Raw genomic sequence first — 25571 nt, 5'->3', positions numbered from 1 at the left:
GTCTCCCATCAGCTGCCAAGGGCCAAGAGGGGCTTCGCAGGGCGGGTGGCCTCTGGGGAGGGGGGGCCGAGCGGTCACAGCGTGAGGGAGGTGGTGGAGAGGTGTCTCGGTCAGTCTGTTCACGTGGAGGAGGGCTGTCCCCAGAGTCTCCACCTTGAGTGGCAGGAGAGCCCAGGGTGAGTCTCCAAGGGGTGGCTGGCCTGGTGGGAGCTGGCACCCCAGACCGAGCTCAAACCCACAGATGTGGGATAAGACATGGAAGCACACCGGCCTGAGACGTGCACCCTCGCCCTCCCCACCACCGCGTCCAGGAGGCTTCCTCGAGGTGCACTGCCACCTGCCCCGGCATCTGCTTCCACGGGCAGGGCTGTTCCCTGCATGTCTGCTGGGTCACCGCCACAGACCCCACCCAGGATGCTGTCTGTGGCTTCTCCATCTCCTGCCCACTGGGAGCGGCCAGGCCATGTGAGCAATGGGCTTCCCAAGTCTGAGTGAGGGTCTCCGAGGGTCCCTGTAAACGTGGGCACTCGGGGACCTTCCTTCCACATCCAGTTCACAGATGGGTTCCACACAAGCCCGGGGCTGCGGAGGGGGCTCTGGGCACTGCTGATGCAAAGCGCCCCCATGTTCCCATCTCAGAGCCAGGAATTCTGCCATCTGGAGCCTGCAGGGCTCTGTCCCTCCTGCCTCTGCCTCCTGCTCCCTGGCAGGGGTGCCGGCCTTGCACAGCGGCGCCCAGAGACAGAGATCTGGATGACTCTGCTCCCAGTGGGTAGCGAGGAGGGCTGGTCACGGCCAGTGGGGCGCTGGCTGACTTCCCACACCTGCTTATGCCTCTGTGTGCGTCTGGATGGGCTCCACACACACCCTCCGCCCAGAGAAAGTTCCTGACCACCTGAACCCAGCACCGGGCAGAGAAGACCAGGAGGGACCGAGGCCTCCTACCCTCCCAACTCTCCCCAACTCAGAAAGCTGACTTCCGAACCTCGGGGGCTGGATGCCACAGAGACGTGGAGACGTCTGGACGGGGGTGTCCTATGGTGCAGCATCCCACGCACTCGGAAGGAAACAGAGACTCCTGCTGCGTGCTCTGGGCTCCTCCCTCTCGCTCTGCTGCAGGAGACGCGCTGCCGGCTCCCAGAACGCACCAGGGTTGCCCCACCTCGGCTTCTGTCGAGTCAGCCTGGGACCCCCCCTCAGAGCACGCCCCAAGGTCACAAGAGATGGACAGGCTGACGGGCCAACAGGAGAGGCCCCTGAGGTTTTCCTGGCCCACTCTGCTACTCTGCCCGGCCTCCGGGAGCTGCCCCCCAACAGAAGCAAACAGGGCCGCAGGCGGGTCCCACCCACTCTGCCAGCACCCTGCCCCACGTCCGCTGGCGCTCAGACCTTGCAGCAGCCAGAAGGAGCCACCATCGCCGGGACTCAAGTGTTTGGTGGAGCTGCCTTCTCCGCTCCCGCCCCACCAGGCCTCGCTGCTCTCCCCAGAGTGGGTGTGACCTGAAGCGCTGCCCTGGAGAAAGGTTGGCAGCCCCTCCCCCTCCCCTCAGGACCCGTGGCCTCCCTCCCCTGCCGTCCTCCTCAGGACCCGTGGCCACCACAGCCTCAGGAAGCCCCAACACGGCCCCAGCAGCACGGAATGCCAACCTTGCCTGCCAGGATCCTGTGTGCAGGAATGTCGGCCTCACCTGACTGCTGGGACCCTCCGTGTGTGGAGCCCTGGCCTGGACTCCCTCCTGGACACCGCCCAGAGCTGGTCATCTCCCCTGGGGCTGCTCAGGCGTCTCAGAGACAAACGCGGACTCTACCTGACCCCATTCTAGAACCCTCTTTCAGCCCGTGCTCTCCCATAGACCCCTCGGCCTCCAGCCCAGGCCCGGGCAGGGGCCGCATCACTGCAGGCACAGCCTGCACAGACACCGGTCAGGTCCCAGAGGCTGGCGTTACCCTTGGTTGCTGGACACTGGGGGTGTGCGGTTATGGCGGTGGCCATCAGCCTTCCCCACCAGCATCACCTACTCCACGTGGACCTGGCCTCTGGGGCCGCAGGTGGCTTTGCCTCACCTCTGTCTAAGGCAGGCGAGGAGGGGAGAGGGAGCCCCCAGCAGGCCCCAGGCTCCAGAAATCCTCTCCTTCCTGCCTTCCTCAGAGCAGCCCTTGGTTGTGGAGTGTCTTCCCCAAAAACTGCTTTTAAATGAAAGGAGGTGGGGAGGGGGTGAGCAGCTCTTTCCCAGGTGCCCGTGACCTCATTTCATTCCTGAGATCAGGACAAACGTCACTCCTGTGAAATAGTGGGCCTGTCTCGGTTTGAGCGTTCCTGAGATCAGGACGAGTGTCACTCCGGTGAAATGTTAGGCCTGTCTGGGTTTGAGCATTCCTGAGATCAGGACAAGCGTCACTCCGGTGAAATGTTAGGCCTGTCTGGGTTTGAGCACAGGAGCTGTGGGCAGGGGCTGAGGGCCACGCGGAGCCACACAGGGTCCCGGGTGAGGCCACTCGCGTGGGCTTTGTGACCACCAGGACACGTCCCCAACACTGTCCATCCGTGGACGGGCGAGGAGAGGTGCGTGGTGCAGGAACACCGTGGCTGGAAGCAGCCCAGGAAGCTGGAGCCCCAGACGTGGCTGAGCCCGACACTGCGGCCCACGTGGCGCCTGCCCCAGAGCCCAGGCCGCAGCCACCGAAGGAGCCAGCACAGCCCGGCCTCTGGCTTCCGTGGCGACTTACCTTGACTTCTTGGGGCATCACCAACTGAACCACCCAGCTCTCCTCTCCCAGCCACCGCCGCTCTGGCTCCAATATCTGGACCCCCACCGGGCCCTCAACTGTGAGACCCCACAGCCCAGACAGCTCCTGCTGGGACACAGGCCACTGTGGGCGTCCCCTAACCCCTGTGCAGACCCCTCGTGGAACTGTTCCATTCATAAAAGCCTGCCTGGAAACCCAGGGCAGTGTCTCCCTGGCCCAAGTGAGAATCGTCGCACACATGCAGTCCGCCTTGGGCCTCTGCAGGGCCGTCTCTGAGGCCGGGGTGTCCACTTCTCTGGCACACCTGGCAGGGCCCTCACCCCCATCCAGGTGTCCCCGAGTGGCCCTTGGCAGTCACAGGGGGAGAGTGAGGTGCAGTGGTGACGGGCCAGGGCCTCACGCCGCGTGCCCGGCCTCCTCACCCTCCTGGGCCTGATGCTCCTTGGCCACGGGAGGTGACGGTTCCTCCCTGAGAGACTTTGGGATAAGTGGGGCAGGCCTGGGCCTGGGAGCTGCCCTGAGGTAGAAGAAGAGCCCCATGGAGGCTGCTTCGAGGCTCTGAGGTGACGCGGTTCAGGGGCTGCTCCAGGGACTTCATTCCTGGCTCAGGCTGCAGGAATCCTGCACTAGTGGGGACTGTGTTGCTCCTGCACACTGAGAGGGACTGTGATGTGGTCATAGGCTGGGCACCTACCGCCTGGTTCTGGGGGCTACTGGGTTTAAGGTGGGGGCTGGGTTCTGCCCCTGCTCCCTCAGGACTGACGGGGCCAGTCCCGGGGCACGGGCCCAGCTGCCTTCTGCTGCCCAGGAGCTAGAGCTGGTGTGCCCGACCCCACGGCAGCCCTGCCCAGGGCACCCTCCTGGCTGGGGCAGCACGGATGCCCACCTGGGCCTATGTCCCGCCAGCCATGGTACTGGCCCCAGCCCTGGACAGGCTCTTCCACAGCCAGGAGAGGCCAGCACCCCCCAACACCACCACACCTGGGAGGCCACAAGCCCCCTGCACCCACCGGGCAGGGGGATCCCCCCCAGTGCCCGACCTTCTGCCTGGTCTCCAGGGCCCACCTCGCAGGGCCAGAGTCAGCAGGGGAGGGCAGGGCCGTCAGCCGAGCCCAGGAGGAAGACGCTGGGCTTACCTTGTCGTCCGGGCCGCTCTCGCTGTCGCACTGCAGGAACAGAGAGACAGAAGTGAGTCAGAGCCGCACCAACCGGTGTCACCCGCTCAGGGCATGGTAGCAGCCAGGCTGCAGGGGCACGGGGGGGGCAGACCTGGCTGCTGCCAGGAGAGGGAGGTGCCAGCAGGCCCTGGTGGTCGGGGCGGTTAGGAGGAACCTGGGCCAGGGCCCAGCGCTGCACCAGACAGACCTCGATCACAGCCCCCCCGGGTGCGATGGACAAGGGGGCACAGCCAGGCCGACTCACCAGCGGTGGGGACAAGACCGGCCCTGCAGCCTGAGAGGAGCCCTCACTGGTCAGACCCTCAAAGCAGGGCGGCCACGAAGACCCCCATCCCAGGCCAGCCAGAGCCTTCCTCACACCAGGAAGGAGGGCAGCCTCTGCCCCAGGACAGCCCTACTGTCCCCAGTGACCCCCCGAGGGGATCGATGGCACCACATGGGCTGGGAGATCCAGGCACCCCAGCTCCTCATGGTGGGCAGGGCCTGGGAGCCTTTGGGGTCAGGACAGCCGGGGGCTAAGGAGGGGCTGGCAGCGCACAGAGGGCCACGGCCGCTCAGGGTTAGACACTGGATGCCAGCACCGTCTGTCAGTTTGGCTGGTTAGGGTGGGGGTGTGATAATCCCGAAAAAAATCCGCTTTCCATTTTCAGTGAGCAGAGCTTTACCAAGAACACACTGACTGCAGTGTCCCCTAAAAGAATCAAAAGAGGAAAAATCCCTTCCTGACAACTGCAATTACGAGGTATTCACGTCGAATGAATGACATGGTGGAAGATAAACCCCCCAGTGCATGGAGGGTGGCGAGTGCCAGCCTGACGTGTGGGCGGCGCCCTCCTGTGTGGAGCCCCCTGGATTAATGCAGGTCATCGAACGCACGGCCGCCCTCCACGTCCAGCCACAGCTGCAGAGTTTTTGGTGACGGAGTTCACGGCACGGTGTGAAACGCGCTTTAGCAGACACTCTGCAGCCAGAAAGGGCCGCTCCCAGCGCGTGACAAGTCACACTCCAGGTGACTCCTACTGGTGGGACCCCGGGAAGCTGGGGTGGGCCTGTGGGGGGGTCTCCTGAGGCTGACAGGCTCCCCCAGGCTGTCTGTCCCAGCTGTGCGCTGCCCTGGTGGACTGGGCCAGGACCCCCACGGCGCGTGTTCTTTCCCACACAAAGAGGAAGGTGGGAGCCTCTTCTGGCTACACAGCCGTGGCCAAGCCCTCTCCTAGGGTCCCTCCTGGTGTGGCCTTTCCGCCATGGCCAAGCCTTCTCCTACGGTCTCCCTTGGTCTGGCCTTTAGGATGAGAGGCAGAGGAGAAGGGCCTCAGTCCCACCTGCACCTGCCCAGCCGGGCCCACCACACAAGTACTGAGGGCTCCAAGTCAGAACCAGGCCCGCCCCGCCCCGGAGGCTGCAGGTGCGGAGCTTGCCAAGGGCTGGGCACAGGACCCCAACATGTGGACCAGCTTTGTGGTGGCCCTGGGCCCCTGGAGGCTTCCATCTCCCCTGCTGTGATATGGGCGGGCCTTGGTATCTGCTGAGGAAAGTATGAAATGGAACTGCCCAGGCTCAGCCAGGAGCAAAGCAAGCAAAGACCAGGAGGTGGGGCAGGGGAGGGCCCAGACCAGGCACACAAGCTCCTGCAGGGAGCGCAGGGGAGGGGAGGAACATGCCGGAACATGCCAGAACATGTCAGAACATGCCAGGGCTGAGAGGGCCAGAAGAGGGCAAAGCAGGAGCCGAGACTGTGCCGAGGGTGCCCTCTGCACACGGGGAGCCTGGGGAGGGCAGAGAGGGAGTGAGCCCTGGAGGCGGGACAGGAGGCAGCCCCTCCAGCATCTGGAGGCCTATGGGGGCGTCAGGTGCCCTCTGACCTCACAGTGGGACTTCTGGGGACCCCAGGAAGGCCTCTCTCCCTGCTTAATTTGCGCTGCAGAGCCTTCGACTTGGAAACGGCAATCCCACCAGACTGTCGGGTTTCGGCCAATCAGGCCTTGAGAGCAGCTTGACACTTGGGGCCACACGGGTGCACCCATGGCCTAGGGGCCACCTGCCCAGTCTGGCCTCTGCTCTTGTCCCTGCACCCAGATGCCTGCTTAAGCCTGGGTTGGCCCTGAGACCCATGGGCTGGAGCCAGCAGCTCCCACAAGCCCAGACCTAGTTACAGATCTCCCCATGGGTTTCAGGTCTGTGACTGGACCCAGCCAGGCTGACCGCACAGGCGATGGTTTAATGTATCCAACAGCAAGGAGGCAGTGAGGGGTGCTTTCCAACAAGCTTTCCAGCAAGTGCATGAATCCTCTAATTAACCAAACAGCACGGCATTGTCAGACAGGCGCAGGCGGGGCATGAATTAATTCATGTTATTAAGTCCTACTGAATTAATGTTTAACTGCAGTGGAGTCAGCATGGAATGAGGCAATTAATCAGGGCAAGGAGGAAAAGGAGAGACACATCTGTCTCTTGGGAGCTGCCTGAGTGAGGCGACCTTTACGGGGCTGGGGCTGGGCTCAGTGGCCCAGGGAACATCACCCTGTGTGGGTTTGGGATAGGCAGGAATGCCTGGGGGCAGAGGACAGACCCCAGGCCCCGAAGGGACATGCTGGGCATGGTCAGGAGGCCAAGACTCAGGCTCCAAAGAAGATGCTGGCTCCATGCTTCACTGCCCCACACTGGGCAAGGCCTTGAGCTCTCTGTGTCTCAGTTTATGCTTCTGTAAATAGGAACAACTTACAGGGTTCTCCCTTACAGCTCATAGGGTTATTGTGTGACTTAAATAAGTGAATATGTGCAAAGCACTAAGGCAGTGCTTGATACATAGTACATTACACACATATGACAGTATCATCACCACCATCATCATCCTCATTGCCATCACCATTACCCTCATCACCACCATCACCACCATCCTCACCATCGCCACCATCACCACCGTCTTCACCATCACCAACACCACCATCTTCACCATCACCATCCTCACCATCACCATCACCATAATCACTATCACCATTGTCACAACTATCACCATCACCACTGTCATCACCATCTTCACACCACCACCATCACCATCCTCATTACCACCACCATTATCATCACTATCGTCATCGTGTCACCATCCTCAACAGCACTACCATCACAATTATCTTCACCACCATCACTATGATCACATCATCATTACCATCACATCATCCTCACCACCATCTTCACCAGTCACCATCACATCACCCTCATCCTCATTACCATCATTGTCACCGTCACCATCCTCACCATTGTCAACCATCATTGTCACCATCCTCACCATCGTCACTATCCTCACCATCGTCACCATCCTCACCACCATCACCATTGTCACCATCCTCACTATCATCACCATCCTCACCACTGTCACCATCACCATCGTCACCATCACCATCATCGTCACCATCGTCACCATCATCACCATCATCGTCACCATCACCATCGTCACCATCACCATCATCACCATCATCACCATCATTGTCACCATCACCACCACCATCATCGTCACCATCATCACCACCACCATCATCGTCACCATCATCACCATCACCATCATCACCATCATCATCATCGTCACCATCATCACCATCATCGTCACCATCACCATCGTCACCATCATCACCATCATTGTCTGCCCACAAAACCAAGACCAAGAAGATGCCCTCTACCCTGGAGTGATGAAGTCTTAGTCTGGGAGTTTCAGAGTCTCTCAGCCCTGGCAGTGCTCATGCTTGTCTATGACCCTGACGGCCAAGGCTGGAAAGGTGAGCCCTCCTGCAGCCACAAGGAGACCCTGACATCAAGTCCTTCCTTCTCTACTCGTCCTGAGCTCCAACGGCAGCCAGCAGGCAGCAGCTCCCTGTACCATGGTCTGCCAGCCTACAAGGCCCCTCTGAGTCTGTCTGGCCTCACCATCCAATAATGGCCCTCGAGACCACTTGTCAGTGCTTGTTCTCTCCACCCATGCCCTCAGTCAGTCCGGTTTTAAACCGTGCCAAGGCTCGGGGCCCCTAGACCACTTAAACCCGGGTGCCTGGGATGGGAAGTAGCAGTCGAGTGATTCTGGTGAGTGGCCGTGGGGACAGCCTCTGTCCCCGAAACACTGGACTCCCTTCCTTCCTCCTGCCCAGGGCTCTGGCCCTCACGCCTAAGGTGTGGGGCAGCCAGAGGGAGGCACCTGCCAGGGGTTCCAGACCACTCAGCAGCGAGGGTCAGAGGCCAGGCGTGAGCCAGAGCTCCACACCCTAAGCCCACAGCTCAGGTCCCCCAGGCCCTGGGCAGCTCTGTCTGCCCCACCTCTATCCCAAGCTGGGTGTGAGAGCTGCGGTGGGACTGAGAAGCTCAGGCACCTGTTTCTTCCTCCATGACAGTGGGTTCCTCGACCACCCCAGGGGCCACTGCGTATCACCATATTCACAGATGTGGCTGTGAGGTGGGGATGCCTAGCACCTCCAGGCTCCATTAGTGGCCTTCCCAGACCCTCACATGTGGGCGGACAACGGCCTCAAAACATGGCTTTTAATTAGTGGCCTTCCCAGACCCTCACCCGTGGGTGGACAACGGCCTTGAGACGTGGCTTTTAAAGCCACAAACTGGTTTGGTTTGGCCTGATTCATTTTTTAAAAATTGGCTGCCAACATTTGAACACCTGGAGACTTCTCATGAGCACCAACAGCTGCTTCCTGCTGAAAACAGAAAACTGCATCCCCCGCCTGCCAGCTCCCTCTGGGCTCCTGACACCTCCCCCTGGGCCCCGGCCCTGGGGTGTCCGTGCACCCTGGAGCCCGGTCTGGGGGCCAGTCCTGGCCCCACTGCTTCACAAGCCCAGTCTGGGTGGGTCCTGGCCCCACTGCTTCGTGGAACCCGGTCTGGGCGGGTCCTGGCCCCACTGCTTTGCAAGCCCGGTCTGGGGGCCGGTCCTGGCCCCACTGCTTCGCAAGCCCAGTCTGGGTGGGTCCTGGCCCCACTGCTTCGCGGAACCCGGTCTGGGGGCCGGTCCTGGCCCCACTGCTTCATGGACACTGGACACCGTGGCAGAGGTCTCTTCACTTCTCCAAGCCTCGGTTTCCTCATCTGCAGAGACAGCGGCACCTTCATGGGGCTTCTGAGTTGGAGGAGGCAACATGCATGGCAGGCTCGGGACAGCAGCCGCTGGCATCCAGGCTTCATAAATGGGAGCTGCCATCAGTGTCATCTTCACTGTCACTGTCACCACCACTGCCACCAACCTCTCCCCCTTCCCCCATCCCTCAGAGGCATCTGAGCCCACCCCACAGCCGGGCACGGGCCCTGCCAGTTGGCAGTGCACCGTTGCTACCTGAAGAGCCTGGAGGGAGCTTGGCCCCCATCACCCAGGCCTCCCTGCACCCCTTCCAGACCCTGGGCGGCTACGGGCTGGGGTCGGGGCTGCCCGTAAGCCCCGCACACGGGGAGACACCAATCAGCACGGCTATTAAGCAGCAAAGGATGCCTTCCCTTCTCAGCGCGAGCGTTAATTACGGCTTCGCTGCGCTAAGGGGCCGTCTGATCCCACTGCTCAAACAAAGGCATGAAAAATTCATGAGCAGGAACCCTGCGTTGAGGTCGCTGCTCCCAGGGGTCCCTCGGTGTCTGGGCCCCGACCAGGCAGGATGGGGAGGAGACAGGAGACAGAGGGGCCAAGGGGCTGTCCTGGGGAGGGTCTGGGCCCTGCACTGGAGGAAGGTGCTGGAAACACTGCCAGCCTCTGCTTCCACCTCCCCAGATTCCCATCCAGGCGAGCTGCCTGGGCCCGGTGGGTGGGAGAGAGGCTGAGGCAGGGCCAGGGCTGCTCTGGCAGAGCCAGTGAGGGCCGGGCTTCTGCCCCGAGGCACTGCATGAAGGTTCCTGAACACAACTACCTGGGGCAGGGGGCCCCGACCCCACCTCACCAGCAGAAAAAATGCCCCCACAACATGGGCGCCTGCACCGACCCGAGGTGCCTCGAACAGTGGCAAGGCGTGGGCAGGACGGAGTGGAAAGACCTGGCCTGAGCATCAGTGAGAGGCCAAGCTGCTGGGAATGCCAGTGCAGAAGCCCCACCTGGCTGAGTGTGTGCGGCCTGAGTGCGCACACGTGTCCTCCATGGGCCCTGGTAAGCCGTATGTGCACACCCAGGTACCTGGGGACACAAGGAGCATCTGCCGTGTGCACGTGTGCCATGGTGCATCCTGCGTGTGCCAGTTCCCGACCCCTCCCTGTACCATCTGGTCATCCTGCCCTTGGTGGCTTCTGCCCTCAGTGTCCTGCCATGTGTCCCAATGTCTGTATGTGGCACGTGGGCACCTCAGGACCTGCCACGGAGCTGCATGCCACTGAGTGGGGAAAAGGGCCACCTGTGCCGCCTGTGCTGGGCCCTTGTGGGGCAGACGGCGGCTCGGCTGCTTGACCTATTCTGTCTGAACCTGCAGCCTAGAAACTCCAGCTCCCTGGATGGCTCGGGGCGGTCGGGGGAGTAGCTCTGGAAGGGATGGGGTAGGAACATGAGTGGCTGTGGGCCCCGTGCCCTGCCCTGTGGGACCCCATCTTCCCAGATGGCAGTGCCAAGGGGCCCACCTTCATTTGGGCTGCACACTCAGGCGGGAAACAGAATGTATTCCCATCAAGTGATTCGGCTGAAATACGGGGCAGGGGCTGGCGTGGTGCCGGTGGCCCCCAGGGCTAGGAGCAGCTGGGAAGCTTTCAAGTTGAGCTTCACACTGTGTGAAATGTCTCATCATTGGAAAGCCCTTTTCGGCTGCCTCAGTCCTGTGAATCCGTACCCCTCCACCATGTAGGCTCAGCGTGGGCTCCACTTCCCTTCCCCTCCATGGGCAGAACTGGGCTGCCTGGGGGGGGCGGGGCGCGGCCAGGTCGGGGGCACATGTGCACTCACCCCACGCAGCCAGGCAGCTATCTCTGGGGTGGGGGGTGCGTGACCACTGGGGGGCTGCTGGCTCCTCGTAGGCAGGGGGTTACGGGTGTGGGTACTGGAGCCTGGAGCCGCAGGGCCCAACTCTGGCACTTGAGGGTGAGGTGCCTTTGGCCTCCCACAGTACTGGCATGGAATGGGATGGGTGGGGCCCATTGAGTGGATTTGCTCCTGACGTGCCTCGGGGTAGGGGTGTGGTGTGGGGCTGTGCCCCCAGGGTCACAGCAGTATCAGCCCATTTCATAGGTGAGGAAGTAGAGGTTCAGAGGAAAAGCACTTTCTTCAGCTGCATGGTCACTCAGCAAGGGCCTGGGGCTGAGCCCAGGACTCAGAGCTGGGGATCTGGGCTTGTGGGATCAGGTGTGAGGCCAGGAGCTCTCCTGACATCGGGGAGCGTCCCCCGCCAGGTGAGGCAGGTATAGCGAACAGTGGGCTTGCTCTGGAGCCTGGTTCCAAGTGCTGATGTGGTGAGCCCAGAGCAGGCACCACATACACCGCAGGTGGCTCGGAAGCCCACAGGATGGCCGGCAGGGACAGTGCGTGGTACGCGGGTCAGGGGGCGTGTGGAGCCCACTGAGAGGGGATATCTGGCCTCCATTCTGGCAGGGTTGGGTGCAGGAGACAGTGTGGGGCTGGGCTCTGCTGCTGCACCAGGCCAGACGGAGGTGTGCCAGGGACCAGAGTGGGTAGGTGGCCAGGACCAGCTGGGCACACTCTCAGGGTGACCCACAGGGAATGGGGCCCAAGGCTGAGGGAAGGCGGCACCTGGCGGGAGAGACCTGGGGTCAACTGAGAGAGGGCTGGGGGGCAGGCCTGGGTGGGTGGGGGCTGGGGGGCAGGACTGGGTGGGTGGGGGAACGGGGCTGGGAGACTGGACTGGGTGGGCATGACGCTGGAGGGCAGGACTGGGTGGGACGGAGCACGGGGCTGGGGCTTCCTGGCCCACCTGACAGCCAGCTCCTCCCTCCCTGACCTTGATCCTGGCACTGACGCCTCCCGCCCGTCCGCCAGGACTTTCTTCTCTGGAGACTGGAAGAGCGGGTGCCTGGAAGGAGCTGCTGTGGGGTCCGAGGGGTGGGGGCTGGGCAATGTGTGGGGACGTGGCTCATACTGGGCTCACTCGCAAGTTGCCACAGACCCACCTGCTGCCCGGTGGGGACACTGAGGACCGAGTGCATGGGAGCCACCAGGGTGCAGCCTGGGGGTGGGGCTGGGTGGGTTCTGAGTCCTGAATCCAGGCTCTGAATCTGTGGCAGAAACCCCGGAGGCCACGCTCACCCTCTGCTCAGGGCCCCACCGCACTGAGGCCCACCAGAGTTCCTCTCGCTGTCCTGGGAGGTGGAGGTACCCTTGCACCTGGTTACACAAAATAATCGGGCGGCGGGTCCTGAAAAATGCCATGCTTGCTTACTCAGCAAATTCAGCTTTTATGAATGTTTAGGCTTCAAAGCACTAATTACCCAATTAATGAGCAATTAACAAGCAATCAAGTCACTGCAGCCAACAGCCACAGCCTCCAGGAGCTGCAGGTGAGGCCCTGGAGCACACACGCCAGAGCTGGACTTGCCTGTGCACCCTCCCCACAGCGCCGAGGCCCCATGGGCTGTGCGCCCGCCTGTGAGGGTGCCTTCCGGTTGGGGCTCAAGCCCTCAGGAAAGGCTGTGCCACGCGGCGGCCCCGTGGCCATCACTACCAGGGAAAGCTCCGGGCTCTGCGGTGCCCACTGGAGGCCCCCACTTAGTGCACCCAGCACGGCCCACGCTTGCCTCAGGCCCTGCAGGACTCGGGCAGCCCTCGACCTCCAGTCCAGGCCCGTGAAGAGATGGCTGGGGATGGGAAAGGGGAGCGGTGGGGCTGTGGGGCTGGCACCCCTGCCTCTGGCCCCAGGATCTCTGGAGGCATTTCCGAACTCTCCCTGAGAGCTGCCAAGGGAGACCACTTGAGGGGCCTGGTGAGCCACGCGTCAGCAAGAATGTGGGGCTGGAGCCCTGGTTAGGAGGAGAGACAGCTAGAGAACGCACCCTCCCAGGCCCCTTCCATCTCAGGACCTCCAATGAATCGAACTAACTCCCTCCCAGGCCTGCCCCGAGGGACTCAGCCCAGCCACAGCCAAGCTCGCTCTGACCAGGGATCTGGGTGAGCCGTTCCCCTAACGCTCCTCCCTGCCCCGAGGGACTCAGCCCAGCCACAGCCAAGCTCACTCTGATCAGGGATCTGGGTGAGCCGTTCCCCCAACACTCTTCCCTGCCCCGAGGGACTCAGCCCAGCCACAGCCAAGCTCGCTCTGACCAGGGATCTGGGTGAGCCCGTTCCCCCAACGCTCTTCCCCGAGTCCCGGCCAGTCTGGCTCCTCCTGGCACTCAGGGCTCTGTGGCCCCCTGCCGAATTCTCCGTGCAGTGGCAACCCTGCCCCTCCACACGAGTGCAGCCAGCCCCTGCTCAGGGCCCTGATCCCACCCAGCGAGGATCTCCGACCAGCTGCTTGCTGATCCACAGTCTTGTCTGTTGAGAACACAGATCCTGTTCCCGAGGGTCGACAGGGTCCACTCAGCTGGAGACATGGCAGGCACACACGTGAGCGGCCTGGGCTCCAAAGTCCGCACTGCCTGCAGCCCCACGCTGTGCTTGGAGGGGATAAAACTGTCCTCCTGGGGGCTCCCAACTGTCACAAAGATTGGGGCACTAGGTGCTGGGGCCAGTCCCCGAGGGAGCACTGCCCAGTCCCAGTGCAATTCCAGAACATTCCACCAGACATCTGCAGTACTAGAAACCTGCTTAGCACTGCCTGAGCCTTGGACCTAAATGCTCTAAAATGCACAAAATCACCTTTAATTTTCTCAAGTCGCGACTGCCACAAACGGAAAATCTGGACCAGCATTTGCTCTGTGACACCCTGGGAAGCGGATGGGGAGGGCCCACCTCAGCCACCTCCAGGCTCAGCCCGACTCACACACCAGACACGCTGGACCGGCATTCGCGCTGTGACGCCCTGGGATACGGGCCGGGGAGGGCCCACCACAGCCACCTCCGGGCTCGGCCTGACTCACACACCGGACAGGAACCGTCTCACTCACAACAGCTTTCCATTCTCCATCCGAGTGCCACCTCTTCCCATTAAGTACGTGTCCCTGGCCACACACTCTGTGGGCTTCACACCCACAGCAGAGGGCACCCGTCACACGACAGGGTGGCCATGCAGCACATCCCTAACTCTCAGCCCTCATGTCCTGCTGAGCATGGCCACCTGGAGCCCCTGTGCTCTAGCCTTCCAGCTGTCTCCACACAGCAAGGGGGTTCCTGGTGACAAGAGCTGGCCACCAGCCGCTTCCACTCCACCCCATCCCACGCCAGCCTGAAGACCCTGGCATGCTACCAGAGCCCCTGGCCTCACCATGATCATTACCACACAGGCAAGTGCACAATATGATCATATATACACGTGTGCGAAGACACTGTTACATACACACATGTGCACAGCCACATACATTTTTATGTACACACATGCACACACAGTTATGCATGCATGTGCAGTTATATGTACACAAACGCACATAATACACTTTCACATACACATGTGCACTCACACCGTCATGTACACATAGCATTCACACCGTCATGTACACATGCACTCACACACATCGTCACGTACACATGGCACTCACACCATCACGTACACATGGCACTCACACCATCACGTACACATGGCACTCACACCTTCATGTACATGTGCACTCACACAATCATGTACACATGCACTCACACACCTTCATGTACACGTGCACTCACACCATCATGCACACATGGCACACACTGTCATGTACACCTGCACTCACACACCATCATGTACACGGGCACTCACAAACACCATCATGTACACATGGCACACACTTTCATGTACACGTCCACTCACACATACACCATGCACACATGCACTCACACCATCATGTACACACGGCACACACACCATCATGTACATGTGCACTCACACACACATCATGTACACATGGAACACTGTCATGTACACATGGCACACACACTGTCAAGTACATGTACACACACCATATACACACATCCACACATGTACACATATGTGCACTGTCATGTACACATGCACTCACCCACAGTCACGTACACACATACACTCACACCATCATGGACACATGTGCACTCACAGTGTCATGGACACACGTGCACTCACACCATCATGTACATGTGCCCTCACACTGTCATGTACACATGTGCACACACACACCATCATGTAACGTGCACTCACACCATCATGTACACACGTGCACTCACACAATCATGTAACATGCACTCACACACACCATGGACACACATGCACTCACACTGTCATGGACACACATGCACTCAATCATGTACACACATGCACTCACACCATCATGGATACACATGCACTCACACACACCATGTACACACGTCCACAGTCATGTACACACGTGCACTCACACTGTCATGTACACATATCCACTCACACACACCATCATGTACACACGTGCACTCACACCATCATGTACACACGTGCACTCACACCGTCACGGACATGTGCACTCACACCGTCATGGATGCATGTGCACTCACACCATCATAGATACACATGCACTCACACACACCATGTACACATGTGCACTCACACTGTCATGTACACACATGCACTCACACAATCATATACACACGTGCACTCACACACACCATCATGCACACACGTGCACTCACACCATCATGGACACACGTGCTCTCACACCATCACGGACATGTGCACTCACACCATCATGGATGCACGTGCACTCACACCATCATGGACACGTGCACTCACACTGTCACGTATGCACGTGCACTCACATCATGTACACATACACTCACACACACCATCATGTACACATGTGCACTCACACCATCATGGACACACGTGCACTCACGCCATCATGGACACACATGCACTCACACCGTCATGGACTCACGTGCACTCACACCGTCACGGACACATGTGCACTCACACACACCATCACATACACACGTGCACTCACACCGTCACAGACACACGTGCACTCACACCATCATGGACACACGTGCACTCATGCCATCATGGACACACATGCACTCACACTGTCATGGACTCACGTGCACTCACACACACCGTCACAGACACATGTGCACTCACACCATCACAGACACACGTGCACTCACACCATCACAGACACACGTGCACTCACACACATCATGGACACACGTGCACTCACACCATCATGGATGCACATGCCCTCACACTGTCATGGACAGGAGCACTCACACTGTCATGTACACATGTGCACTCACACCATCATGTACACACGTGTACTCACACCATCATGGACATGTGTACTCACACTGTCATGTACACATGTGCACTCACACACACCATCATGTACACAGTGCACTTACACTGTCACGTACACATGTGCACTCACACCATCATGTACACAGATGCACTCACACTGTCATGGACACATGCACTCACACCATCATGGACATGTGCACTCACACTGTCATGTACACACATGCACACATGCAGGACTCCTAACTCCTGGCCGCACAAACCTCCCCTCTGGGTCTCTGCTCAGCTGCTTCTCTGGGGGTTCCTGCACCCCCTGGGCCTAGCGTGCCTGGGGCACCCACGGCCTCAGCCTCACTTCCCCATGCACCTCCTGCTCTCTGATACTGGCTGCATTTGCTCCTGTTCCTCATCTGGCTGGGAGAGCTGGGATCTGGCAGCCACTGCCCCACATACCTGCAGATCAGCTCTGCTCACCTCTTCACACCCAACCAGCACTGTCAGGGGGCCAGGCTGCAGCCCCCATCCTGCCTCAGAGGCCTCAACGGGGTTTCCTTCCATCTCTCCCTCTGCGTCCCCACAGTGGATGGAGTGTGGATCTCAAATCCACTCTCCTTTTTCTCATTAGCGTCCCTCCCAGCAGAGCCCTGGCTGGACCAGAATAATTAATAAGCCTGTGTCAGGGAATGAATAAAAGATGGCCCCCCAGCCCCGAGCACGTGGCTGACCTTTCTTGGAGCCGATTGTATTAATATATTCTCGTGTTGTCAGGCTCAAAGTGCTAACTGCCTCATGAATTATTTATCAACACAAAAAGTCTTAACCAGAAACAGTGTTAACATTAATTCCTAACCCCCGTGTCACAGCAGCCCAGCCTGTTCCCATAATTGGATTTCAGCTTGACGGACACCCTGGACTCCAGCCTGGCCCTCTCCAGCAGGGCTGTGCACCGCCACCTTCACTGTCTGTGCCGCCCTCCTTGGTCGGGCACCTCCCTGCCCTGTGGGGTTGCCCTGCCTGGTGGATGGCTGTGGTCCCCGTTCCTGGGAGTGCTGCAAGGAGCTGTGGGCGGGGTGAAGGGCGGCACTTATGAGGCCCCCCCAGGCCAAGGTCCAACCCCTCCCCTGGAACCTGGGCTGGGCTGGGGGGCTCTGACCTGCAGAATGTGCTGGAATGGTGCCGCTGGCCTGGCTGAGGCTCTGGGAGGGCTGGCCACAGCTGCCTGGGTCTTGAGCCACTGAGGCCCAGAAGCCAGGCACGTAAGCAAAGCCACCCTGAACCCTCCACCCAGCCCAGCCACCAGCCACCGTCCCCAGGAGACCCCAGTGAGTACAGTGTAGCACAGAGGAGCCAGCCAGGCTGAGCCTCGCTCAATTCTGACCCATGAAACGGAAGATAAAAGAGCACATGCTGGCCGCGGGGAGTGAGCCCTGCATGGGCACAAGTGGGCAGGGAGGCGGCGAGGTGAAAAGGGTGGACAGGGAGGGGACCAAATCCTTTGGCCCCATCTGGACCCTGCCCTGGCAGAGGGTGCGACAGGTGCAGCTGACGCCTGGGCCTCAGCTTCTGCATCTGCAGACAGAGGTGAGGCCTCTTCATGGACGTCACCCGTTTGCAATCAAATACCGCAGGTGGAGAAGTCAGATGATCTATATGCCATGGAGATGAAGGTGTTCTCACACGCAGACACTCTCTTCACCTGGGGCCCAACAACGCACGCCCTCCCACAGCCCACAGAGGCCAGGCCCCGAGTGGGGGTGGACGGCAGAAAAGCCACCTCCCAGGACCCCAAGTCCCTGCTGCCCCCATGCCGACCTCCCAGGGCTGAGTGGTGGTGCCTGGGCTGCTGGAACAAGCCCGTCCTGGACCCTGCCCCTCTCAGTACTGGGTGGGTCAGCCCCTCTGTCACTTAGCCTGGGGTGGTGGGGGACAGTGGCACTATCTGCACAGCCTCCCATCCTCCACGACCCAGCTCCCCCGCACCCCTCCCTGTTTCCTCCTGCAGCGGCGCCCGCCCATCTCAGGTCCTGCACACACAGGCTTGCCCCTACCCAGACGCCCTGGCCTGACCCTTCTGAGATGCTGCCCCGACCCCGGCCCACCTTCCTTCCCAGCTGGCAGCTGCTGCTCTCTTTACCGACTGGCTCCTCTCCCCACTGGAACAGCAGCTGCCTGAGGGCAGGGACCCTGTGTGACGTGCCCAGCACGGAGACCAGCCCAGAGTCAGGCTGTGCTGAGGCCACTGCCCTCGGGCACACGATCACCGTGGCAATGACGGACAGATGGGTGGCAGATGGGGATAGGTGGTGGGTAAATGCATGGATGTGGGTGCGTGAAGATGAACAAATGGGTGGGCAGATGGGCACGGGCTGTGGCCACCACGGGTGAGGACATGGCTCAGCCCCCGCCTCTGTGGTCCCCACACAGCAGCCGGCCTGAAAGACTCTCCTGTGCTCAGAGGCTGGGAGGAGACTGCGGCTCTCTGACTCCAGGCAGAGGCTGATGGGTTTTTATTGCTTTTGTACAAATTATGGCTGCTCAGAAGAGGCCCAAGGAGCCACGTAATGAGTGTCATAAACCTGCCTCGTAAAGACAGCGCCTGTATCGGGCCTGGTGCAGAGCGAGGGCGGCAGGGCCTGGGCGGCTGGTGGCATCTGCGTGTCCCACCTGGCTGGGTCTCTGCCCCTCCCGCCCACCTCCAGCCTCCCTGTCCCAGGCCTGCCCTCAAGCACGCGGTGGGCTCCCTCCTCAGGGGCCTCAGAGCCTCCCACCGGCCCCGCTGTTCGAACCTGCGCCTGCTTCAGTCGGCCTGGCCCCTCCTCCCGCCCACTTCCAGACCTCCTTGTCCCTGTCCCCGCCAACCTGGCTCCCCTTCCCACCCGGCTGCGCTGTGCTTAACACCCCAACTGGGGCAGCAGCTCCCTGGCTTCCCTTACCAGGGCCTTTCCCGTCTTTCTCCCCACAGGCATGCCTTGGCCATGGCCACGCTCTGCACACACGGGCTAGAGGGGAGGCAAGGGGACCAATTTCTCCACACCTCAGTTTGTGCAGGGCAGGTGTCTGTGACCCTGATGGACGGCCTCGCCAGTGGGGACAGGAAGGGTCTGTGGGGCTGCGGCCAGGAGGGCGCTACTAGGGGCAGAGGAGGACATGTGGGCATAGCCACGCAGGTGGCTCTTCTTGGCAGGCACAAGGGGCCGGGCAGCCGCATGGAGGACAATCCTGGACGGGCGGAGCTGAGTGGTGAGGGAGGTCTGAGGGTCTCAGTTCCCAGTCACTGAGGTAGGTGCCCATGGGTGGCCCCATTGGCCTCTCTGGGCCTGCCACCCTGTCTGGAGAATGCGACGATCTGGTAACTAAATGCCATGTGCAGGGTGAGATGGGTCCCTGAGGCCTGGGCCTCACCATGGGCTGCCACCGATACCCTGCAGCTCATCTGGCCCCTCACCCTGGCCCCTGCACGCCCCCTGCTGGCCACGGGCCCTTCCAGAACATTCTGTGCACGGGTGTGGGAGGGCAAGCCAGGCTCCTGTGCCGGCAGGAATGGCTCCAACCCCAGCAGGCTCTTGTGGATCCTCATTCTGTCTAACGAATCCGACAGCCCCTGCCACGCTGCCGTCAGTCACCACATCCTCAGGTGGAAGCGGCTCGACCTTACAGTGCTGATGGTGGCCGAGGAGGCCAAACCACACACTCGGGGCAGCAGCTGCTGAGGATGAGCAATAGCTGGGGCTTTGCTGATCACCGATGTGGACAAAATTACACCACTTTCAGGACGGTTCCTAAAACCGCACCAGGTGAAGAATGCCCGTGCCGCTCAGCAACACGGGAGGCTGCCGGCCTGGCTGTGGCTCCTCAGTCACAGATAGGCAGCCAGTCATACATAAGCAGGCAGCAAGGGGTGCACACGTGAGCAACACGCAACGCCACATGCACAACACACCGTGCCACGTGAGCAACACAACGCCAAGTAGTTCACAACACACACCACGTGCACAACATGCAATGCCAAATTCACAACACACAATGCCAAGTTCGCAACACGCAACACCACGTGCACAACACACACACCGGTCACACGCGCGGGTGCACGCGCGCACACACACGCAGAGGCCCAGCGAGGAACCCGTGACACTGCTCGACAAGGCAACACACAGCCCCACACAGCCCACCACACGGGGGTGCCGCGGACACGAGGTGCACACGGGCACATGCACACATACACACACACACACACACACACACACACACACACGGCAGCCCCAGCCTAGGGAGCACCCAGGAGTCTGAGGGCCTCAGGGAAGTACCGAACCCCCACTAGTGGGTCCCAGGCTCCAGCACAATCCAGACCGTCACCCAGGCCCCGCCTGCTCCTGGGTCCTGCCTGTCCTGTTCCTGGGCACGTGTCCCACGGGGCCGGCTCTGGGTCCTCTGCCCTGTGGGCTGTGGGGCCGGTTCTGGGTCCTCTGCCCCTGAGGTGGTCTGGCCTCCACCTGCCTCCAGTCCTCGGTGCCGGGGAAGAGCACTTCTGAGGAGGCCGGGCACCTCCCTGCTGTCTGCCTGGAGCCTGGGCTCTCACCTGTACCCCCCCCCACACTGGACACAAGGGGCCCCCAGGGCTGACAGCGTGGGCGACTGAGGGCTACACTGGACCAGGGCCCCGGGTGCACACATGCACATGGCGGGGCCCATCTGTACGCACCAGGGTCTGAAACACAGGTCTGTGTGCACCGGGGCCCAGGGCACACACACAGGACCGTCTGCAGCCCTCAGGGTTCTCCTGGGCTCCTGCGGCTTGGAGGGGAACCCCATCCCCTGGGCAGCAGGCCGGTTCCTCCCATGCCTTCCCCCTCCCCCCACCCCACCATCTGTCACTTCTGTGCCTCAGCCGTGGGGGTTAAGCTGCAAGCAGCTGGCAAGTTAATGACGGGCTTTCTCAGGAAACACAGGGAGTGCTCTGGAGAGAAGACCTGAATAACGAATGGAGACTAAGAAGCAGAAGGGCACCCAGTGGCTCAGGGCAGAGAGGTCCAGGTGCCCTGGGGGCCTCAGACCAGCTGGGGTGGCCACAGGAGGTGACCATGTGCACACCTCACCAGTAACAGGGGGCAGAGCCCACCTTCCAGAGCTTAAGACCTGGCCCTCCCCCGACCCACAGTAAGCCGGCAGGAGCCCTGCCCGGCACTCGGAGATGTCACCGACACTCACAGTCTAGCACCTACGCAGGGGCCGCAGCCCTCCTCCTGCCCATGGAGTCTGCATCAGGGCACCCCACTTAGCCCAGGTGCCTCCCAGCAGCCAGGCCCAGGTGGCTTTAGCCCATTTCCACACGCTGACCCCGAACATGCACACCAGGAGCCGGCCTGTCAGGATATGGCTGAGCGCCTGCCCAGTACACCGCCCAGAGAAGGGTAGGGGAGCATCATCGCACTCATGACGATGGCTGTCAGGACAACCACAGCCACCTCTGAGGGGCTGCCCCCTGCGCACAGACGACAACAGCAAGAGTGCCCAAGGCTCGCCGAGGCCCCACGCAGCACAGGAGGAAGGAAAGCCCCAGGAAGAGGCCCCTTGGGCAGGTGGACGCTCCAGGAACCATTGCCCAGAAGTGAGCTCCGGCCGCCCCAGGTCAATGGCTCACGGACTCTGGGCCAAACCAGGTGAGAGGCCAAAGGCAGAACCCGGGGTGGCAGAGCTGAGCCCAGGGTGGCAGAGCCGAGCCCAGGGTGGCAGAGTCAAGCCCAGGGTGGCAGAGCTGAGCCCAGGGCTTTACACAGACCCTCAGGTGAAAGGGCAGCCTCAGGGGAGCTGGGGTGGGGGTGCGAAGGGCCCAGCTGAGCCCCTGCCGTGACCCAGTCAAGTGGCCAATTCCTGCCCATGATCCTGGGTCCAGGGAGCATGGGGTCCACTCCTGGCCTGTGGCCGTGCCGCCCATGCCGCCCCTCACTGCCTCCTGCTCTGCCACCAGCAGAAGCTGTGGGACAGAGACGGGGGGGTGTCCCCACCAGTCCGCATCCCCTCTGGCCTGGCCACACTGGGTCACTGATGGTTAATTACACACCCTATAAAAAGCTGCTGTGGTTTAGTGAGGGAGCCTCTCCGGCCTGGAAATTGCGGGGGCTGCAGGGACGGGGCGGGCGGAGTCCAGGCCCCCACCCTCCCACGAGCCGAGCAGGCCGTCAATCTGTAGAAATGGCTTTTATGGAGCTCTGGGTTTTACGATGTCATTAATGTTCCTCCTGATACTTAAGGGAAAATGAAACACAGTCATGAGGAGGGCAGGGGACAGCAGTGATGGGGGTCGGGGAGATGGGGCTGGGCCTCCAGGTCTGGGGGGCAAGGGTTGGCGTCTGGCCTCCCAGGCCATTCCCACAGTAAGTCCAGGCACATGTGCAAGGAGACCTCCGCCGTGCCATGTGCACCCATGGGGAGGCACGGCACACCGAAACACACCCACTCCCCCTGGGCAGACACTCACTCTCCCCCGGGCAGACGCCCGCTCTCCCCCGGGCAGACACCCGCTCTCCCCCGGGCACACACCTGCTCCCCGCCAGGCACACACCCATCATGAAGGCTGCACACGGGTCTCCTACCCCCTGCCCGCCACGGGGTGCTGGCTGCCTGGGTGTTGCCCTGCAGTGCCCAACCTGGGCCCAGTCCTCTCTGTCCGGGCTGAAGCAGGTACCGGTTGGGGCATTGGGGGCGGCTGCTCACACCACGGGCACCTCCCACACCAAATGTCCCAGGCCCCCAATAGGACCCCAGGAAGCAGCCCGGCTATGGTCCCGCGGATCCCGGCAGCCTTAGGCGCAGCTGGGGTCTGTGCAGGCTGACCACTCCAAGGCTCCTGGCAGGGCCACAGCCACAGGGCCAGCCCATCCCCCTGGGGCAGCACGTCAGCCTGGGGGCCTCTGGCAAACCGTGAGCAGGACACTCCCCCGAATCTTCACTCCGGAGCTTGTCCACTCCCCACCAGCCCCATGGTGCTTGAGGCCAGAACCAGTCTGGGGCTTCAGAGGGAAAGCGGGCACAAGACGGGTGAGCTAGGTTGTGGGGCCTCGGACAGGTGAGGTGGGGGCCCGGTCCTAAGGCCCCAAGGGGACAAAGATGGTTGGGGGGGTGCTGGGGGACTTACAGAGTAGCCTCTCCCTGAGACCGCCTGCGCAGAGCTCTGCAGGAAGGAAGAGGGGACAGTCAGTGAGGCTGTGGCTCTGACCCAAACTCCTAGGGACGCACCCGGCCACCTGCCCCGCAGCCCAGCGGCCCTGCAGCCCATAACCCGGCTGAGCACCTCTCCCGGGTGGGGACAGGTCCAGATGCCCAGGCCCAAGACCGCCAGCGAGATGTCCTCACAGGCAGGGGGCACGAGGGCTGAGGCCACGGGGAGGAGGACAGAGCTCGGCGTCAAGGGGGTGTCGTGGTGGGGTCCTCCCCAGGGGCTGTTGTCCTCCTGGCCCAGCCAGTCTGAGGCTCCCCTGCAGCAGCTCTGGGATCCAAACCCAAGGAGGCTCCCACAGAGACGCCCTTGGCTAGTTCCCTGTCCCCAAGAGGGAAGGCCCCACCAGAAACGCTCCTCAGAGGAGGCAGGAAGACCTGGGGGAGGCCGGCCCAGGGCCCCAGCTTCTGCTGCCCTCCCTCCGTGCCCACCCACCAGAGGGGTCCACAGTTGCAGGACTTCGGGGAGGGTGCCCTGGCTAGTCATGGAAGGCTTCCTGGAGAAGGTGCCAGATGGAGCCCTCAAAGGAGGGTTTACCACAGGGGCCTGACAGGTGCAGGGGTCGGGGCTGGGGGATGGCAGCTGGGAGCCCCTCAGACATCAGGGCACACTCTGGTATGCAGGGGCTGCTGGGGTCCCCCATACTCCTGGTGGGGATCCCTCTGGTCTGCAGGGGCTGCCAGGGTCCCCCATACTCTTGGTGGGGATCCCTCTGGTCTGCAGGGGCTGCTGGGGTCCCCCATACTCTTGGTGGGGATCCCTCTGGTCTGCAGGGGCTGCTGGGGGCCCCCCACACCCTTGGTGGGGATCCCTCTGGTCTGCAGGGGCTGCTGGGGGCCCCCTATACCCTTGGATCCCTCTGGCTTGAGTGGGTGTTGTGAGGTCTTCAGGACAGAGGTGTGGATCACACCAGCTACACACTCGGACCACCAGGGCCTCCCCCAGCCGGAGTAGAGGGGAAGCAGGCTCAGGGTTGCTGTAGTGGATGGGGTGGGTCACTGAGCCGGGCAGGGTGGGGCTCACGGAGAGGGTCCAGAGCAGCCTGGGGAGCAGGGGGCAGATGCAAAGATCCAACACCCCGAGGGGCAGGGCAGAGGAGGAAAAGGGGGGCTATGGGGCCAGCTTAGAGCAGCCCCCCCACTCTCCCAAACCAATCCAAGATCCCCACTGCAGAGTTGGGAAGGACACCTCCTCCCCTTCCCCAGACAGACCCTTGCCAGGGCCAGGTCAGCTCCTGAAGGGCCCCAGGGTGTCAGGGGACAGAGCCCAAGGCCCTGGGTCCCGATGGGCCCACCCGCCAGCTCCCGGCTGTCAGAGGGGTGGGGGGCCTTTGTTGCCCCGGGTTTGAGCCTCAGTACCAGCTGCTGCGTTGTGCCCAGAATGTGACTTCATTCACCAGGGGCTGGCAATCAGAGGAAGAACCAGGGAAGCGTCGACCCCAGGTAATTCCCAGTCTATTTTCCTAACTTGTGGCAACCAGATGGGGAGATGGGCAGTGAGGCCTTCATTTAAGTGACAATGAGATGCCTCAGGTTCCATTCATTGGAACTCCTCCCACCGCCCACCCCCCACACCTGCAGGAGCTGGGGAAAAGGTGTCAACAGCCTCCAGTCTCTTCCAGGCCCCAGCCCGATGCTCCCACAGCCACGCTCTCAGGGTCCAGCCCTGTCACTGGCCAAATCCAGCATGAGAGCCTAAGTGTGGGGGGTCCCAGCCCTCCGGGGACCTGGGGCCCAGGGGCCTCTCTCAGGGACACCAAAGGCGTGTCCTGACCCAGGTCAGTGTGTGCCTCTGCCTGGCACGGGCACGTCGGGAGCCTGGGACGCTCAGCCCAGACCTGATCAGGGTGAAAGAAGCACCTTCCGCTGACGTTTAACAAACCCCGGCCCCGGCTGCCTCCACACTCCACCTGTATCCCGCCCCAGCCCACAAGGCAGGTGGGTGTCCCCAGCAGTGGGGCAGGACCCACGGCAGCCCAGGCGTCCCCAGAGGTGGCCCAGGGGTGCCCATCTCGAGGCTCGGCCGCCATCCGCCTGCCCTCTACCCCCAGGGCCAGCGGTGCAGGCGCAGCGTCCAAGGCAGGCTGAACGTTTTGGGCTCTGGGCTCTGGGCTCCTGCTAGCTCGCTCATCGTTTCCTCATTTAAATCTCTCCTAATGGGGAA

At 61.6% G+C, this 25571-nt stretch overlaps 1 protein-coding gene across 15 annotated transcripts in view; it reads right to left on the bottom strand.

Moving 5' to 3' along the window:
* Positions 1-25571, bottom strand: part of FBRSL1 (fibrosin like 1) — a 97756-nt gene that overhangs the window by 35326 nt on the left and 36859 nt on the right. For 9 of the 15 annotated variants that reach the window (XM_073021269.1, XM_073021263.1, XM_073021266.1 and 6 more), the window contains exons 4-5: positions 23328-23363; positions 3789-3914 (exon numbers count right to left, since the gene is read on the bottom strand). In XM_073021269.1, coding sequence (XP_072877370.1) covers positions 3789-3914; positions 23328-23363 — 162 coding nt within the window. The remainder of the gene's footprint in view (positions 1-3788; positions 3915-23327; positions 23364-25571) is intronic. The other 6 variants (XM_037994926.2, XM_008005297.3, XM_073021273.1 and 3 more) reach the window with 3 other exon arrangements.

Source organism: Chlorocebus sabaeus, chromosome 11 (assembly GCF_047675955.1).
Source record: "Chlorocebus sabaeus isolate Y175 chromosome 11, mChlSab1.0.hap1, whole genome shotgun sequence".
Lineage (NCBI taxonomy): Eukaryota > Metazoa > Chordata > Mammalia > Primates > Cercopithecidae > Chlorocebus > Chlorocebus sabaeus.
This window is presented reverse-complemented; position numbering and strand designations above follow the sequence as displayed.